At 39.4% G+C, this 19,141-nt stretch overlaps 1 protein-coding gene across 1 annotated transcript in view; it reads left to right on the top strand.

The window, feature by feature from the left end:
• The window catches only part of LOC134571537 (aldehyde oxidase 1-like), a 52,882-nt gene that overhangs the window by 19,315 nt on the left and 14,426 nt on the right, over nucleotides 1–19,141 (top strand). The window contains exons 9-18 of the mRNA XM_063429870.1: nucleotides 163–304; nucleotides 662–754; nucleotides 9,134–9,285; nucleotides 11,157–11,250; nucleotides 12,038–12,144; nucleotides 13,017–13,201; nucleotides 15,044–15,206; nucleotides 16,302–16,388; nucleotides 16,478–16,647; nucleotides 18,684–18,801. Coding sequence (XP_063285940.1) covers nucleotides 163–304; nucleotides 662–754; nucleotides 9,134–9,285; nucleotides 11,157–11,250; nucleotides 12,038–12,144; nucleotides 13,017–13,201; nucleotides 15,044–15,206; nucleotides 16,302–16,388; nucleotides 16,478–16,647; nucleotides 18,684–18,801 — 1,311 coding nt within the window. The remainder of the gene's footprint in view (nucleotides 1–162; nucleotides 305–661; nucleotides 755–9,133; nucleotides 9,286–11,156; nucleotides 11,251–12,037; nucleotides 12,145–13,016; nucleotides 13,202–15,043; nucleotides 15,207–16,301; nucleotides 16,389–16,477; nucleotides 16,648–18,683; nucleotides 18,802–19,141) is intronic.

Genomic DNA, 19,141 nt, shown 5'->3' with positions numbered 1-19,141 from the left:
TATATTTATAAATATGTATTTACCATATCCTCTATGGGAACATTGGGCATTCTGATAGTGACCCACCTAGAGCAACCAGAAAAGACATTGGAGTTATTTCATTAATTGCCAAATTTTGTCATTACCAAAATAGTTGATTAATAATTGTATACCTTTTTATAGTTGAAACATGCCAAACCGCAAAAAATGATAGTTTTCCACGGAGAGAGGACAACATGGTACATGCCTTCCTCACGTGAAGAACTTTTGAAGCTGAAAGTAAAGTATCCCAAAGCACCACTTGTAGTGGGGAACACAGATGTAGGTAGGTTTGGGATTTATTTTTTTTATTTTTTTTTGGATGAAGGAACGTGAAATGTTTAACTGATGAATTGCAGGATCATTTGATGGGGAAGAAGATAAACTATTAATGTAATACAGAAAGCTTTCCCCCATTATTGTGGATGGTACATGAAGTTCAAAGGCAAAAAATGTTACTCCTGGGCTGAGAATCACAAAAGGTTTTTGATTCTCTTTGTAGAACCATGACGGCAAACAGATAAACAATTAAACACACTTCAGCCCCTAATTTTTTTTTTCAAAATTCTAACCGTATCTGTGTACCTAAAACTATGATTTATTGAAAACTGGCTGTATAATAACTGCAATCTCTATTCTTCAGGTCTGCAGATGAGAATTAATGGGGTCTTCCATCCAGTACTTATCTCACCTGTCCAAATACAAGAACTCTACAAGGTCTCTTCCAATGATTTTGGTAAGAGAATTGTTCTTTTGATCCCCAGGTATGATAGTCCTTGTATTGGAAGTGGCAAAGCTGACAAAAGAAATGGGACCTCAAATTATCTCTATAATAAACTCTAATAATGAATAATTTACCAGTTTATCTACACTATATGGACAAAGGTATTGGCACACCTGACCACTATGCCAACGTAGACTTTTGGTATTTCATTCTAAATACATAAACTAATGTTTTCGTCTCCACTGTGCAGCTATAACAGCTTCTACTCTTCTGGAAAAGGCATTCCACAAGATTTTGGAGTATGTCTGTGTGAATTTTTGCCCATTCATCCAGTAGAGAATGTGAGGTTGGGCTCTGTTTGAGAAGGCCTGATTCTCTGCTACAATTAATCCCAAAGGTGTTCGATGGGGTTGAGGCCAGGGCTCTCTGCATGCCAGTCAAGATCTTCCACACCAAACTCATCCAGCCATGTCTTTATGCACCTTGTTTTGTACACTGGGGCACAGTCATGCTGGAATAGAAAATGGCCTTCCCCAAACTGTTCCCACAAAGTAGGAAGCATAGCATTGTCTGATGCTTATTATCCTGAAGCATTAACACTTCTCTTCACTTGACGTAAGAGGCCTAACCCAATCCCTGGGAAAAACCGCCCCATACCATTATCCCTCCATCAAACTTTACAGTTGCTACAAGGCAGTCAGGCAGGTAGCGTTCTGTTGACATCCACCAAAACCTGACTCACCCATTTCACTGCCAAACAGAGTGTGATTTGTCACTTCACAGAACATGTTTTGACTGGTCCAGAGTCCAGTGGTGGCGTGCTTACACAACGGTTTGGCATTGTACTTGATGTGACTGCATGCAGCTGTCCGCCATGGAAACCCATTCTATGAAGCTCCTGCTGCAAAGATTTTGTGCTGGAATTAGTGCAAGTGGATGTTTGGAACCCTTCAGCTATGTAATTGGGAGCATGTTGATGATTTTTATGCACCATGGGCCTCAGCACTTGGTTACCTCACTCTGTGACTTTATGTTGTCTTCCGCTTCATGGCTAAGTTGTGGTGTTTCTAAACACTTCCACTTTACAATGTCAATGTCTTACAGGTGACTGTGGAATATCTAGCAGGGACGAAAGTTCACAAACTGACTTAATGCAAAGGTGGCATCCTATCACAGTACCACAGTACCACACTTCTCATCCTTAGCAATATCGGTCTACAAGATATTGCTCTCTCCTGGTGCTCCTCCTACCTCTCCCAGCGCTTTTTCAGTGTTTCTTTCTCTGGCTCTGCTTCTTCTCCCCAACTCCTCTCTGCTGGTGTCCCTCAAGGTTCAATCCTTGGTCCCCTACTGTTCTCCATCTATACTGCCTCCCTTGGTAAACTCATTAGCTTCTTTTGGCTTCCAATATCATTTCTATGCAGATGACACGCAAATCTACCTGTCCTCTCCTGATCTCTCCCCGTCCCTCTTGACTAGTGTCTCTGACTGCCTCTCTGCGGTTTCTAACTGGATGGCTGCCCACTTCCTTAAACTAAACTTGACCAAAACTGAAATTCTGGTCTTTCCTCCCTCAAGTGTTGTTACTCCTGTGTCTGTCTCCCTCCAAGTCAATGGTGCTACCATCAGCTTCACCACGCAGGCTCGCTGCCTAGGTGTTCTCTTTGACTCAGACCTCTCCTTCAAGCCTCATGTTCACTCTATCGCCAAATCCTGTCATTTCCGTCTCAAAAACATTGCGCGCATCCGCCCCTACTTAACGCTAGATGCGACTAAGGTGTTGATCCATTCCACTGTACTTTCTCGCCTTGACTACTGTAATCTGCTTCTCAGTGGTCTTACGTGCTCCCAACTTGTGCCGTTACAGTCCATAATGAATGCAGCGGCGAGGCTCATCTTCCTGTCCACCCGCACCTCCCATGCCTCACCCTTCTGTCAGTCCCTACATTGGCTTCCTATAAAATATAGAGCTCAATTTAAAATTCTGGTTCTTGCTTTCAAATGTCTACATAATGCTGCTCCCACCTATCCTCCCTTATACACAAGTATGTCCCGTCTAGGCCCTTACGATCTGCTGAATGCTTACGTCTATTTTCTGTCCGTACTCCCACCTCTGATGCTCGCCTTCAAGACTTCTCGAGGGCTGCACTGTTCCTGTGGAACTCGCTTCCCTCCTCCGTTAGATGCTCACCCAGTCTCCACTCCTTCAAAAAAATCATTAAAAACCCACTTCTTCATAAAAGCGTATCAATTAAACTCTTAATAGCTCCCAACAGATTCCTCTTCTGCAACTGTCACTAGTCTAATACTATCCTTACTTTTTGTGTCATTTTACCCCACTCCCTCTAGCATGTTAGCTCATTGAGCAGGGCCCTCAACCCCTCTGTTCCTGTGTGTCCAACTTGTCTGGTTACAACTACATGTCTGTTCGTCCACCCATTGTAAAGCACTGCAGAATTTGACGGCGCTCTATAAAATAATAATAATAATAATAATAATAATTCACTGAGCTCTTCAGAACGACCCATTTTTTTTCCCCACAAATGTTGGTAAATGAAGACTGCATGGATAGGTGCTTGATTTTATACACCTGTCAATTGGTCTGATTTAAATTCCATAGTTCAATAATGAAGAGATGTGTCCTAATACTTTTGTCCATGAAGTGTAAATATTGACAGATCTGTTTCTGGGAATGTCTTTCTAAACGGTAGAAGGTAAACCTCAACTAAATGGTGTTACTGTCATGCTTCTAAAGCATTTTATTTAATCTTCCTTAAAAATGTCAGTCTTATGATTGTGTTCTGAGCTGGACAACTGGCATATCATGTCAATTGAAGATCTACAATCCCCTTCCTAAAGAGGCATACAGAGGCCGGAGACTCCAAATTAAGAATGTGACAAAGTTTTAGAACATAAAGATATAACGAGTGCTCTGTGAGCACTCTGTACTGAGTGAATGCAGAATGAGGAGATCTTTCTCTCATTCTGCAGCTCTTACAGTGATTGGTGTTGGACAGTCCAGCACCAATCAAAGAAAAGGGAGCAAGCAGAGAGAACTTACCAGAGACTTTACAGATCCTCTGGGACTCCTTGATACTGGGGGAAAGGGGGACAATGGCATATTTAATATTACCGCAGATAAGCATGACCATGAGCAGCCCCACTATTTAAATTAATTTAAAGGACTATGTATGTTGGTGCCTAGTATCTCTAAATTGATGTAAATTCCTCCATTAATATAACTGGGTAATAGAAAACTAGACCCTCAGGTGCAGCTCCTCAGATGGTGATGACATAGGACGTTTGTGACTTAGGAGGAGGCGGAGTAATGGTGGAGTAATGGTGATCCTCTAAGGAGAACGCAGTGAAAAAGGAGCACGAGGGAAATCTAGCCGACCCGAGCAACGAGATGCCCAAAATACGTACCCTATTCTTGAGATCGAGGGAGAGCTGTGGGGGTGTGGGGAGATCCTGTAGGTGAATAAGGTGGAATAAAGAAGGGAAAGGTGAGAGGGATGCGTGGAGTTGTAGCTGATAATTGAAGTAAGTGTTGAAGCCATGGTAGGACAAAAGGCATTAAAGCAGACGCCTATTACTTCACTGCAAAAGGAAATTGAAGCCGTTCAACGGAAGGAGGAAAAAAAAATCAAGCAAGGAATCTGTTTTGTACATAGATTGGTCTACAGACATTAGTTAAGCTCACCTTAAAAATGATATTTAAACTGGATATATCTGTGTCAAGACGTTATGGGGCAAAGGAAGGGAAGAAAAGAAAGAAATATGAGAAAAAAACAAAAACCCCTCTTAAGTGAATAAGCCCCTTTGGGGAAGACAAAAAAAGGGAAAGCAACTGATATGTATACTCAGTAAAGCCTGTCAATAGAACACCTCTAAATTTACTCAAAGGATATATGGTTGTGGGAAACTTCCAGTGAAAGACTTTTTTTGTGAATAAAAAGAATAATCTTTAGTGTGGGGAGAGAGGAAAGGGGAGAAGGGTAAAATGGGGAAGGAGTAAAGGTTGAAGAAAAGGGGGTGAAAAGGGAAGGGTGACCTGTAAACTAAATAAAACTAATTAAAAGTGATAAAGGAAAGGGAAAGGGGGGAGGGCAGAAAAGGAGAAAGATAGAAGGGGGAAAAATAACTTGCACATATGTTTAGAAAGACCCTGTAAATAAAGTACCCCCAAAGCAATCTTAAGAGAAGTATCAAAATCAGTGAGAGAGCAGATACTGAGGCTAAAACTTTGGCTTGTTTGTTTGGATCGTTTCATCGTGGAAGAGAACACTAAAGAGAATCCCTGAAGAATTGAAAACAAGGAAAAAGAAAAGGGAAAGCAAAAAGAAGGAAAAGAGAGGAAAGAACAGTTCCCACGGAGACTAAAGTAAAAAAGAGTTGAAAAGTTCAGAAAATAACGAAAAAGTAAAAGAAATGGCCTTGAAGAAGGGAAGTGATCCCAAAGGCTCAAAAACAGAGGAGAAAGAAAAGGGATCAAATAAATCATTGCTATCATATTATCCTCCCCCAAGTTCAGAAGGAAACTCAACCTCAAGAAGAAGATTGAGTTCTCCACCCAAACAAAATAAGACCCCAAAGAGAAACATCAATCTCAAGATGAATTAGAAATGTTAGATCAAGCAAATTCACATGGATATATCCAGCAAAAGTTTTTTCCTGCACTACAATGAAGAGAGAATTATTATTTCATCTAAAGATCGAGGTCTAAAATGAATAAGGACTAGTAAATAGGGGTGAGGAAGACCTCATGCTCATAAAAAAGAGAGAGGGGTAGGGAGAAGGGAAGGGGAAGGATAAAAAGAGAAAATTGCTGTTAGAGGAACGATCTCTTTAAATTCATAATATAGAGGTGGGGGAGTAGGATTTTTATTTTTTTCATTTCTCCCCCAGCCTCTTTCCATCTCTGCCTTCTTGCCTTTACCCATCATGCTGCGATTAGCTTCCTGGTGGAGCTAAATAACAAATTTATTTTCGGAAGGAGAACATGAGCCTCATCGTTGGAGGTTTTTTATTCTGCTTGTTTTGTCGGAATTGAAATTAGATGTAAAATACAAAGGGGGGGGGGGGGAGAAAGATGATTAGAATATAAATTAATACTATGAGTTTTGGGGGACAAAATATATTAAATATATATATATATTTTATAGACCAGTGTTAACCTTTGGTTTATAAATGCACAAGGTTTAAATTCACCTGTTAAAAGGCACAAATTATTAGATATGTTAAACAAAGAAAAAAAATAGATATTGCACTTATTCAACAGACGCACTGGGTCTCAACACCCAAAAAATTATTTAATTATGATAAATATTCAAGGCAAATGTCGTGTTACAACAAAAAAGTAGAGGCACTTTAGTTTTAATAAGTAAATTTATATCTTTAAAGATCTTACACAAAGAGATTGATAAAGATTGATACATTATATTGAATTGTAAAATATATAATGCATCTTTCACAATAGTTAATTTTTATGAACCTAATATGAATGCACTTTCCTTTTTAAACCTTTTTAATGGAAAAGGTACATAAATTTGCACAAGGTCAATTAATAATGGGGGGACGATTTCAATTTGACAGGTGATACAAATTTGGACACAAAAATTACAAGAAGAAGCATAAATAAGAAATTGCTAGCAGAGGCAAAACAAATTTTCCTTGGTTTAAAAAATTATGATTTAATCGATATATGGTGAACTATAAACCTAGAATTTATTTTTTATTATTCTATACCTTTTAATGCCTACTCGCTTATAGATTTATTCTGATCTACAACCTCTATCTTTTATGAAAACTTAAAATGTGAAATTTCAATTCCCACTTGGTCAGATGATCATGTGCCATTATTTCTTAAATTAAAACAGTAAGTAAAAATCAAGTGAGACAAGAATGGAGATTTAATGAATCCCTTAACAAAAGTATTTAATGGAAAGTTTGCAAAAAGAAATTAAAAATTATTTCCATGAAAATAAATTGTCAAATCTCTAAGGGAATTACTTGGTGTGCATTCAAGGCTGTAATTAGAGAGCACATGATTAAATTTGGTTCAAATTAGAAAAAAAAAATGTTTACCTAACAATTCTATCCAATTCTCTCCATTAGAAAAAGAAAAACAAGAAATTTATAAATTTAGAGATCAAATAAAACTTAAAGATGTAGAAAGAATGAATTTAAACCTCCTGCGTTTAAAACAAAAATGGTATAGCCAAGGAAATAGGGCTAATGGAATGATGTTCAATAAGCTGAAAAAATGTAAAATAGACCAAATAACACAAAACGGGAAGACAATACTGGACCCAGTAAAAATAGGCGTTTCCTTTTTGAATTTTTATAACAAATTATATAATTTAGGTAAAGATTGTGATCTATTAGAAGCTCGAGGAAAAAATTTAAAAAAATATTTGGAGAAATTTCATTATTCTAATATATCTGATGTTGATTATGAAACCTTAAATACTCCAATAACCTTACAAGAAATTTCAAATGTGATTCAAAATTTAGACAAAGCACCGGGTCCAGATGGATTTTCGAATATTTTTAATAAAGTTTTTGAAAAGGATCTGGAAAATCCTCTTTTGGATCTATTTAGGTAAATTGAAGAAGGGGAAATGCCAACAAAGATGTTACTAGCAAACAAATCTCCCATCTTGAAGCCTGATAAAGATAAAACCTTAACTTAACATTTTAGACCAAACTCTCTAATAAACGTAAATACAAGGATATACTCATCGGTGTGGGCAAACAGATTTAAAAAAAAAAAAAAGGTTATCTACAAGTTAATAAATAAAAGTGAAATCCGGTTTTATCCCGAAAAGAAAAGCAGAGGATCACATAAGAAAAATAATGGATATAATGTTTTCGGCCCATAGTCGAAAAAGATCCCTTCTGACCCTGTCATTGGATGCTGAGAAGGCCTTTGACAGGGTCAGTTGGGTATTTTCAGAAGAAACAAAGAAAGTTTAATTTTGGGGAGGCATTTTTCAAATCAAAATTGGTTTTATATAAAGATCCGCAAGCTCGTATTTTAGGCTCAGGAAAAATATCTCCTTGGTTCAAAAATATATAATGGTACCAGACAAGGATGCCCTTTAGGGATGTGCATGGGCAAAATAATTGGTTCGGCACTTTGGCAATCCCCTAACCCTTATCCCTCGTAGGGGTAAGGTTAGGGTTAGATTCCTGTCACCATTCCCTTAATTTTCCCTCCCCCTCCTGTTTTGCCACTTTTCAGAAATCCAAAGCACTTCGGCAATTTGGTTTGGCAATTCGGAAGCAACAGAATTTAAATTCTGAACGAAACGAATTGTACATGTCTAGTGCCCTTTGGCTCCAATGTTATACGTACTCTCATTGGAACAATTTGCTCAAAACATTAGGGACAGCCAAGGGATAAAAGGTTTCAGAGTGGGAGAAAGTGAATTTAAATTATCAATGTTTGCTGATGCCTTTTTTTTTTTATTTTTTTTTTTACTTTAGAAGATCCAGTATCATAAATTTCAATGGAAAGAGAAAACAATGGACTGTCTAGGGATAAAATTTTGCCTTTTCAAAAAAAGGAAAATAACAATGTAATTATAAATCCTTGTTAAATAAATTGAATGGAAACAATTTACCATTTTATGGATAGGCAGAATAGAAAACAATTAATATTATATATATACTACCTAAACTTGCGTTTCTTTTCAGATCTATTTCATTAGCGGTTCATAAAATAGTAATATCTGAATTCCAAAAGATAATAAATCAATTCATCTGGAACTTTAAGAAACAGAGTTGCATTCAAAGTATGATCTAGAACTATGAAAGGTGGTTTAGGCCTTCCAAATATAAACAAAAATTATGACTCCATTATGCTATCTAATCAGGGAAAGTCTTCGCCGCCCCCCCCCCCCCCCCCCCACACACACACACAAAATTGCCTGTTTACAGTCATACGCTCCGTTACGTGAAGACAGTCATACACACCCGGTTACAGGCATACAGACACTCACGCACGCTGATAAGCACACACTCAATTAAAGGCAGATAGTCACACATATAAGCACAGGCACACACATATAGGCACAGCTACAGCGACACACACAGGCAGTCACACACTCAGGCAAACAGCCACACGGAGGCAGTCAGACACACATACACACCTCTTTCAATTATGACTGGAAGGGGGAATGGATGCAGTTTGTTGTTGGGGAAGCAGAGACTCGTTCCTTCTTCCCTCTTCCTGTGCAGCAGTTACCAGGGGCTTCGGGTAGGTATTAGCCCCGCCCTGCCGCTCAGTAAACCCCTTTCCCACTGCCTCGATTTTTGCTACAAATGTTTTGTGGGCATAGCTTAAAAACACAACATGGCTTTTATTTTTATTTTTTCATCCCCTAGGAATAACTATAGGTGCTGCAGTAAAACTGGCTCAGCTTAAAGAGATCTTATCTGAAAATATCAATAACTTACCGAATCGCAAGACCAAGTCATTTCGTGCACTCACCCAGCAGCTGCACACCCTGGCAGGAGAACAGATCAGAAACATGGCTGTAAGTATGTCTCCACCAGGTGGAATAAAACATTCAATCGGTTTCTCACATGGATTAATTTTAAGCCATAGAAATAGAACACGCTTGCTCTGTCATAACGAGGAGAGAAACATTAACAGGGTTCAAATTGAAGGCCAGCACAGGTGTCACGGCACACAGAGAGGATTTGGAGTGTTCTGATCACTCCCCGGATGCCACGTGTCTCGGTGTTCCAGGAGTGAGACACGCTCCACCCGCCTCCCGGTTGGTGGCTGTCTCCTCCACTCCGCAGCGGCGTGCCATTAGCACAAGGCATGCAGCCCCCGCTCCAGTTTCCCTGAACCCCGCAACCACACATAGGGAGGTTTGGACAGTTACCCAAAGGAGCACTACACCTTTATAGGCTCTTAGACCCCTCCTCATGGCAGGGTACCCATTTCCTTTTTCCAATTTAAGCACAGACCATGCTAGGGTCTGTGCTCAGTTGTTTAGTTTCCCTGGAGTACAGCGCCAAATCCTGACTGAAGCGAGTTGATTCCCTAACCTGTGGATTTCCTGAATCAACTCTTGTCTGCCTGAATTAACCTTGGTTAACCCCTGCAATTCTACTACAACAATGGTAGGCAACCTTTTAGCAGCACTTAAATTGAGGTGTGCATGTTGCCGTATTCTGCTTGTTATTTATACTGCAGTTGCTTTGTATCATTGTATTTGTGCGTATATGAGCCATTATATTGTATATGTTCTTGAGTAGTTTGTGGTATTGTGTACCTATGGATGTCGGCTGTGTATGGGGGCTACTTGTGGAATTGTGTGTGTGGGGATGGATATATCACAATGTGTGTTTTGTAGTGTGTGTGTGTGTGTGTGTGTGTGTGTGGGGCTGTTTGGGGTATTGTATGTGAGAGACTGCATGTATATGGATTGTCAGTGGTGTTGATATTGTGTTGTGTTGCTGTGTAGGCTGCTATTATTTGTATGAGGGGAGGTTTATTCTGCAGCTCTGTGTATTTCTGCGATAGCTGCTGAGGGCTGATCTACTACAGTGTGGATTCTCATTCACAAGTGCTGGGAGGAATTGATCTGAGGTCACTTCTTCTACGTGCTGCAATGCATACATTGAGGATTGTCCTTCACCACCTTTTCGTGCTAGCAGATATCTGAAGTTTCACTGGGACTCCTGATAGGCCAGAGCCTGTTTGACTCTAGCAGCCTTGAGTGCCGTGCAAAGACACCTCGAGTGTCACATTTGCCAAGTGCTGAAACTCTGATAAAATACTTTATTTCTTGCAAAGGAATGGCTTTGTTTACCGTTTATACTTGCATTGGGACTTTTGCATTATATTTATTTGTTTTCAAAATAAAACCTTTAATTCTGTGATGTCCATATAAAATCTCTGCATACCGAGCCCATTCACCCCAAACTCATGACAACAGGTGAACGGAAAACGTAGCGGGCATTGAATTTCTAATTTAAGGTCTCACTTTAGTGGATAACCCTGTTAGTCAAACTGTGTGAGAAAATGAGAATGGGCCTAAGGGAGACCTACAGTTGACATATCTTGTCTTGTTGAGCATTACGAAGAGATTATAGTTTCTAGTAGGCCAATAACCTTCCCATGCCTTCTGTTGTGGGCACCTTTTCTAGTCGGTGAGTGTTGGCTTAGTTGTGGTTTCCGAAGAAGAGGTGACTTTTTCGGTAATGTCGGTTTAATGTTGGATATTGATGAATATGGCACATGAGCTGATACATTTGAAGGTCCTTTTTGTAAAAGGTTACTGGACAATGTAAACCATCTGAGCATATCTGTTTATGAAACTTGGATTCCAGAGTAGTAAGAAAGTAAAACACAACCTAGGTCCAAAAGAATTAATGGAATTGTCCCTTTCAGTCTATAGGAGGACATATCATCAGCAAACTTCCAATTAGCGATCTGAATCCTGTACTTGCTGCAGCTGGTGCCAAACTGAACATTGCTTCCAAAGGTAACCATCACATAAATATTAACCTTGATAGTGTATTCAAATATAAAGTGGGAGTTGTTAAATTTTATTTTCAGCTTTTACGCCAAAATAGAAGAACTCCATCAATAATTAGCTTGGAACATTTTCCCAAGGTTTGGGTGTTTGGAATTCAAAGTGATCTAAAAAGTTTGGGGAAAAAAAACACCCAAAACAATTAATCCTTTTAACAAATACCCTTTTGTTTCTTTCAGAAGCTGGACCATTCTGAACACCTGGTTTCAGTAATCTTTCTACACTTTTCCCATCAATCACCTTTTAATGACGACATGTAAACCTGTTGCACGAGAGAGAGAGTGTGTGTGTGTGTGTGTGTGTGTGTGTGTGTGTGTGTGTGTGTGTGTGTGTGTGTTCGGTAAATATTCTGGTGAAATTGTAAATGTGTTAATGTGTGTGTGTGTGTGTGTGTTGGAAATGTCCTGGTGTTGGTGCCTTCATATTACTTTAGTACTGCAAAAATATGCCCAGTCTCCATCCTAGCTCAGTTGCTCTACGTATAAGTAAAATAATTAATCACTAGTCTGTTACTGGTAAAATATACTGCAAACTCAAGAATGAGAAACTCATATACTTGGGCTTTTTTTACATTGCATTTTCACTTATTTCACAAGATTCAATAATTTATGCAATTCTGACATTTTTCAATCCCTCAATCTTTCTCCCCTCTTATATAATGTGGGGAAATCCAATTTCATGGATCTATCAAAGCTGGTTTATATTGTGATGTTTGTTTTTCCATATCTGTTTATAGGTGGTGACCGCCAGCTCCTGCTGAACAAATCATTTTTCAACGGTGATGCATCAGCAATAAGATCAGAAGAGGTCTTGCTCTCTGTGTTTATCCCTTATACTCATAAGGTTTGTAGAAAATCACTGGTTTCCTGTTAAAGAAGAACTAATCCTCCTACTCGAACATGCATAGACTGCATGAGCACACTAGAACTCCGTTTCTGTGAAATACAGAATGTATTCTAAGAATACCTAAAGCCAGTCAGCAGGAATATTGGGATTGATTGCATGACTGTTGGGAAAATCACCTTTTTTTGATACATCTCAAATTCAGTCACAGTCCCGGGGTCCTTTCTCCATAATTGATGCAGCCACATCAATTCTGAAATCATGGTCACATTTGCTTAGACCTAGTGTACTAGGTTGAAATCTGTCATTTAGACCTAAACTAAATCTGCATCCAGACTGACGCGTTGCAGATGTGCCAGTGATACAAAACTGATACAGGCTTGAGCCTTTATTCTTGACCACTGGTTGTCCTGTCTCCAGTGTACTAAACCTGGCTTGGTCCCTGACATTGAGTTTAACCAATTTATTTACATACTCGATTCTTTGGTTTTTTTGTGGTGTTACCCTTGGTCAGAGTGGCCAGGTTTACCTTTTATAAGGGGAGAAATCAGAAGTGAAGGAACTACCCTAATTCAAAGGTCCATTAATGCACCTTTCAACATTTCCCGCTGGACCTTCTGGTAGCTTGTTTAATTGCAACTTGCTGATGATCCTCTCAGCCTGACCATGGTATTGAGGTAGATCACTGATGCACATTGCAGTTGTCATACTACGTCAGTGGTGTGGACATGTATCATAACAAATGTGTCTATAGTTATCCTAGCACAGATTATAGATTAAATGTTGGGCTCTATAGTACAACCATCCTCTTCTTGCATGACCATTGCTTTTTAAATGATCTTTATACTTTTTTGTATTTTTATTTTCCCCAGGATGAGTTTGTGTCTGCTTTCAGACAGGCACCAAGAGAGAGAAATGCATATGCTACAGTAAATGCTGGAATGAGAGTACGTTTTAATGAAGGCACAGATGTCATCCAGGAAATGGACATTTACTATGGCTGTATCGGTTCCACTACCCTCTCTGCAAACAAGGCAACAAAGGCTCTCATAAGCAGGTAAGAGAAACAATCAAGTAATTATCAACCATTTCCTGCCCAGTCATGTATATTTATAAAATTCACACATTTTATATACACACTACATAAATGAGTAAGTGTTGTGATTTTTTTTTTTTTATCCAATTTGATGTCTAATAATTCAGTGAGAAACTATATAACCTACATTTCAGCATAAAACACTAAAAATATAGGATAGCAAAACTTAAAAAAAGAAAGATCTACACTGATCGGCCACAACATTAAAAACCACCTGCCTAATATCATGTAGGCTTACTTCGTGCTACCAAAACTGCTCTGATGCATCGAGGTATCGACTCCACAAGATCTCTGAACATGCCCTATGGTAACTGGCATCAAGGCACCAGCAGCAGATCCATTAAGTCTTGCAAGTTTGGGTCTCCATGGATCAGATTTGCTGTTCCAGCACATAACACAGATGTTCAGTCAGATTGAGATCTGGGGAATTTGAATGCCAGAAGAAAAACCTTGAACTCTCTCAGGTTCCTCAAACCATTCCTGAACAATGTTTGCAGTGAGGCACGGTGCATTATCCTGCTGAATAAGGCCACTGCCATCAAGGAACACAATTTCCAATACCACCTACCCAGAGACTGTTGCAAAGCAATGAATGCCAGGACCTAAGGTTTCCCAGAACACTTCCCAGAGAATAATACGGTCTCTGCCAGCTTCCTCCCCTTATTGCATCCTGCTGTCATCTCTTTCCCAGGTAAACTACACACCCTGCCATCCACATAAGAAAATGATTCATTAGATCAGGCAACTGTCTTCCATTACTTAAAAGTCGACTTCTGATGATCACATCCCCGTTGAAGGCACTTTTGGCTGTAAACAGGGGTCATCATGGGCAATTGGCTGCATATGAAGCTGCGTAGCCACAGACCAATCAAAATGTGGTGCACTGTGTTTTGACCCCTTTCTATCATGGCCAGCATTACGTTTTAAAACCAGTAGTAAAGGTACAGTATGGAACAGTAAAGGTAGAGTTAGTTACATCTTCTGTGTGACCGAACCAGACAGGCTACCCTTAGCTCCCCTCGTGCATCATTGAGCTTTGGGCACACATGACCCTGATGCTGGTAATCACTGCATACTGGAAACACCTCACATGACTTGCTGTTTTTGAGAAGCTTTGACAAAGGCTAAATAGTCGTCCATCCATCACTATTTAGCCTTTGTCAAAGTAACTCAGAATGTTTCGCTTGCTCACTTTTGTTATTCCAACACATAACATTCAAGAACTGACTGTTCGATTGCTGCCCAATATATCCTACTCATTGACAGGTGCCACTGTAATGATATAGTCCATGTTATTCACTTCAGTCACAACATTAAAACCACTGACCGTGTATAAACCCAAGTTTACCAGACCGAAGCCTCCAGGCAAAGGACTTCAAATTGCTGAAAAATTTATAATAAATGTTAACAGATGATTGATTAGCAGTTGTCTACTATTTAGACAATTTCTGAAATACAAGATAAGGAAAGGCTCAGGCAAGAACACAGCTGGCCAATCAGACAGGTTTTTGACTGATGCTGTTTTAACTTTCCGTTATCTAGAATTTCATGAAGCGGAAAGTTGGGAAGGGGGGGGGGGGGGCAGCAGAGTGATCTGTAGCACAGTGTTTGGGGTCCCCTAAGGGTGAGCCAGGGATTAAGTTATAATGCCTGGAGTGTTCTTTTAATAATACTACTTTCTAAGCAGACACATACCATTGTCCTTTGTAATTGCTTCAACATTTGACAAAAGTTTACTGTAGTTTTATAACTTCATTTTCTTTTAAGCTTATCCACACTAATTAAAACCTCTTTATCTGGTAGGCATTGGGATGAGGCGATGCTAAAAGAAGCCTGCAAACTTGTCTTGGATGAGATTTCTCTCGCTCCCTCTGCTTCAGGAGGAAAGGTGGAATATAGGCGGACATTGACAATCAGCTTTCTCTTTAAATTCTACTTGCAAGTCCTACAGAGTCTTCAGAAACCTGTGAGCATCCTTGGTTCTATTATCTGACAAAATCCTGTTCCTAAAGTCAAAGCAGACACTAGGTGGCAGATGATTCACAGAAAGAGGTTTGCAGGCATTTTCAGATGTTAAATCTTTTTCGTTCAGATTTTAAATCTGATGTGTGCACTACTTTTCATAAGAAAAAAAAATCTGAACTGCTTGGCTTTGTCTGAGTAAACCCCCCTCCCCGCTTTATATACCTCTGCCACATATTTAAGTTGGAGTTTTGAATTATAAACCTGTCAAGCTCACTCTAAGTTTAGAATATTGATGCTGGATCTATAAACCTTTTTAAGGCATGTTACCTGTTAAAAAAAAAAAAAACAAATCTACTCCATGTTGCATGCCATTTGCATTTATAGATCTCCCGGAGTATCTCACGTTTTGTATTTTGGGGTCATTATTGGTATATGGTACCAAATTAACATTTTGGGTATTGGGTTTAAACTTAGTGGGCCTTTAAGAACCCCTAAAGGCCTACCAAAAAGCGGACGACCATTAGTAATATTTGTATTCAGTATGCTTGGAACTGTAACTCCCACAACTCTCAGCCAGGCAAAACTTGTCCTAGTGATGGTATATACCAGGCATACGCAACCTTTGGCACTCCAGATGTTTTGGACTACATCTCCCTTGTTGCTTTGCCAGCGTTAAGGGTGTAAGAGCATTATAGGGGATGTAGTCCACAACATTTGTAGTGATGAAGGTTGCCTATTCCTGGTATATATGGTACACATATCCTTTAAAATGAGCAGTCTTAAATTGTGGCTACAGGGAATCTAACAAGCATTGCTGAGTAACATTGGGAATTACCATCCATTGCATATTGGGGTTCGGGAATATGCCCTAACCCTATAGAATTGTGAAGGCCCCACCTCCAACTTTCTATAAGCAAACTGATTCTCTAGGTTGGCATCACTATCAGCAAAGGGATTTCCCTTGGTTACACGGGACAGAGTGGTCTATGAGCGCTATGCAGGGAGTATACAGAAGCCGGGAGGGAGATTAAAATATTAGCCAAGTACTCTGTTCTCAAACAATTGATTTGTGTGTGTTATTTTATAATCTTGCTAGGTTACTTTCTCAGCAAATGCCACAGAATATCTTGGAATTCTCAGAGACTTTGAGGATGAAGCACCCAAGACAATGCAAATCTTTCAGGTACAGAAGCAAAATCCACAGAAGTGTGTGTAGATGTGTTTGTATTCTAACTTAATTTTAGACATACGGTCTTAATTTGCCCCCTGCAGGAAGTCAGTGCCCAGCAGCCTGCCAATGATCCCATTGGACGTCCTATAGTACATCTGTCTGGAATTAAGCAAGCCACAGGAGAAGCCGTATATGTGGATGATATTCCGATGATGGATCGCGAGCTGTTCATTGCATTTATCACCAGTACAAGAGCTCATGCCAAGATCTTGTACGTGCCATATATGTGCTATATATACACTTACCCAGTTGAACAGGACATAAGATGGACTTAATCACACTTCTTACCCCTATAGATCGACTGAAACAAGTGCAAGCAGCAGGGCCATCTGTGGCTTATTAGACCTAGCTGGTGTAGGATTGTAATGTCTGCATTTTTGTTTTTATCCAGATTCCTATATATATATTTTTTTCTTCTTTAGATGGCTCTGTGATACTTTGACAAATGAGAGCATTTGCCAGAGAAGCAATGAGCAATTGTGATTGGCTGAGAGCCAGTGCCCATTGTTGGCATAAAATTAATATATCTAGAAGGAAGTGTGTCATCTGACCTTTGCCATACCTTCTGTAGTAGCTGGGTTGCGAGTGTTCAAGTGTCCCAATTCATTTTTAAACTGCTCAAAAATTGTTAAACACTGATCAGAGGAACTGTGTTCCAGGCAACTCAAGGCACTATAACCAATTCTACGAGATGAAATAGTTATGGTGCTTACAGCTGGTTAGGTCTATACCGCATTCAACTGGCAAAGTTAATTTTTTTTTTACAAAACCTACCAACTAGCACTAAGTAATGAAAACATGTTTAACTATTTAATACAAATTACAGCAAAAATGTAAAAAAAATTTTTTCAAGAATGACTTGCTTTGTGGTCAACAACGTGGGAAAATAACAAATTTCTAGATCACCAGATTATAAAATCGTATTTGCTCCTCACGTGAAACTGGTTAACTAATCAGACTGGCATATTTCATTAGTCATGTGTTCTTTTCAGATCTAGATATCTTTGCATCTTACTAGACATGTGCAATTCGTTTCTGGCCGAATTGCGGTTAATTCGGACATTCGGGTGCTTCAGAATGTCCGAATAGTTGAAGTGCTGAATTGTCTAAGTCCCGAAGTGCCGAAATTAACGAATTTCCGAAGTGTAGTAGGGCCAAAGTGCCGAATTGCTGAAGTGCCGAAGTTCCGAAGCACAGTATTGCCTAAGTACTAATATACTTACCCAGTGAAAGAAGAAGAATGTTACACTGTATACAATTTCAAATAAAAAGTATACAAACATAGACAAGATTCAGCTGTAAGCATTTGCAACACTTACAACAATCAAGTAACATACATTCATTTAAAATGTAAGTTACTTAGCCAGTCAGTGTAATGACAGGAATGAATAAGTAGATAACTCCCTAATTCCCACGGTATTATGGAGCTATCTACTAAAAGGCTGAAAGACCTAAATTGGTCTTTAAGCCAAATTTACTAATACTAACTAAAGATTACTTAGTATTAGTAAATTATGCCCCTACTCGCTATACAGCGAGTAGGGGCATGTCTATTAAACAGTGAGCAGCCTGTGGCGGCGGGTGGGGGCCCTAAAGTAAAAAAAGGGGGGGAGGACCTATTGTCCCCCCCACCCCTGATCGGTGGGTGGGGACCCTAAAAAAAATTGGGGGGGCTAAACACGAATAAGGGGGGGTATAGCGAGTAGGGGCACATTTTACTAATACTAAGTAATTTTTACTTGGTATTAGTAAATTTGGCTGAAAGACCAATTTGGGTCTTTCAGCCATTTGGTAGATAACTCCCTAATACCGTGGGAATTGGGGAGTTGTCTATCAAGCGGCTGCAACAAAAGTCCCGAAATACCGAAGTGGCGAAGTTCCGAAGTGTTCAAGTGCCGAAGTCCCGACATGATTAAGTCCCGAATTTCGGAATGCCGAACCGAGACGAATATTTTCCCCATGCACATGCCTACATCTTACCAACTTTCTTTACGAATTCTACTTACATGTACTATTGCTACATTCTATCATGCAGGGCTTGAAATCTGGGAACCCTATTGTCGGGAGCTGCCACTTGATGTAAAAACAAAGCAAAAAAAAATCGCATGAGCTTCACCCACCCTTCTAAAGTTCATAATGTTACTAAATTTCTGTGTATTAACTAGTCACTAAGCATTTTGACCGGTTTTAAACAGACCATTTACTTTAAAAGTAATTTATGTATAATCCTCCCCTTTGCATCTCTAGGTCCATCGATGATTCAGAGGCCCTTAAGGTCCCAGGAGTTGTGGACATGGTTAGAGCAAAAGATGTTCCTGGGAAGAATGAGGTAGATGGACAAGGTAGCTTGTTCGCTGAAGACAAGGTACAGTTTCATTTTGTATGCTCCTAACTGCTGTGTCCCATTCACAGAACCTGTAATAGTGCTGTAGGCCTGTGATTTTGTTTTAGTTAATGGAATATCTTTAGATTTTTCTTTTGCATTGGGATTTTGAAGTGCAGTGATATATTAAGCAAAACCTCCATGGCTACATTTGTCCTTGTCTTGATTTTCTAGGGTTACCAGAAGCAAAATATTTCCACCAGTGCATGTCCTGTGACTAGATTGCTGCTCTCACTGGAATGAATAGTTAATGCTTTATCACCACATGCTTAACATTAAATTTGTCCATGTGTTGGTGAATGGTGGAATGTTGGGTTTAGGA

This window comes from Pelobates fuscus, chromosome 8 (assembly GCF_036172605.1).
Source record: "Pelobates fuscus isolate aPelFus1 chromosome 8, aPelFus1.pri, whole genome shotgun sequence".
Classification (NCBI taxonomy): domain Eukaryota; kingdom Metazoa; phylum Chordata; class Amphibia; order Anura; family Pelobatidae; genus Pelobates; species Pelobates fuscus.
The sequence above is the reverse complement of the archived record's forward strand: the minus strand, read 5'-3'. Positions and strand labels throughout refer to the sequence as shown.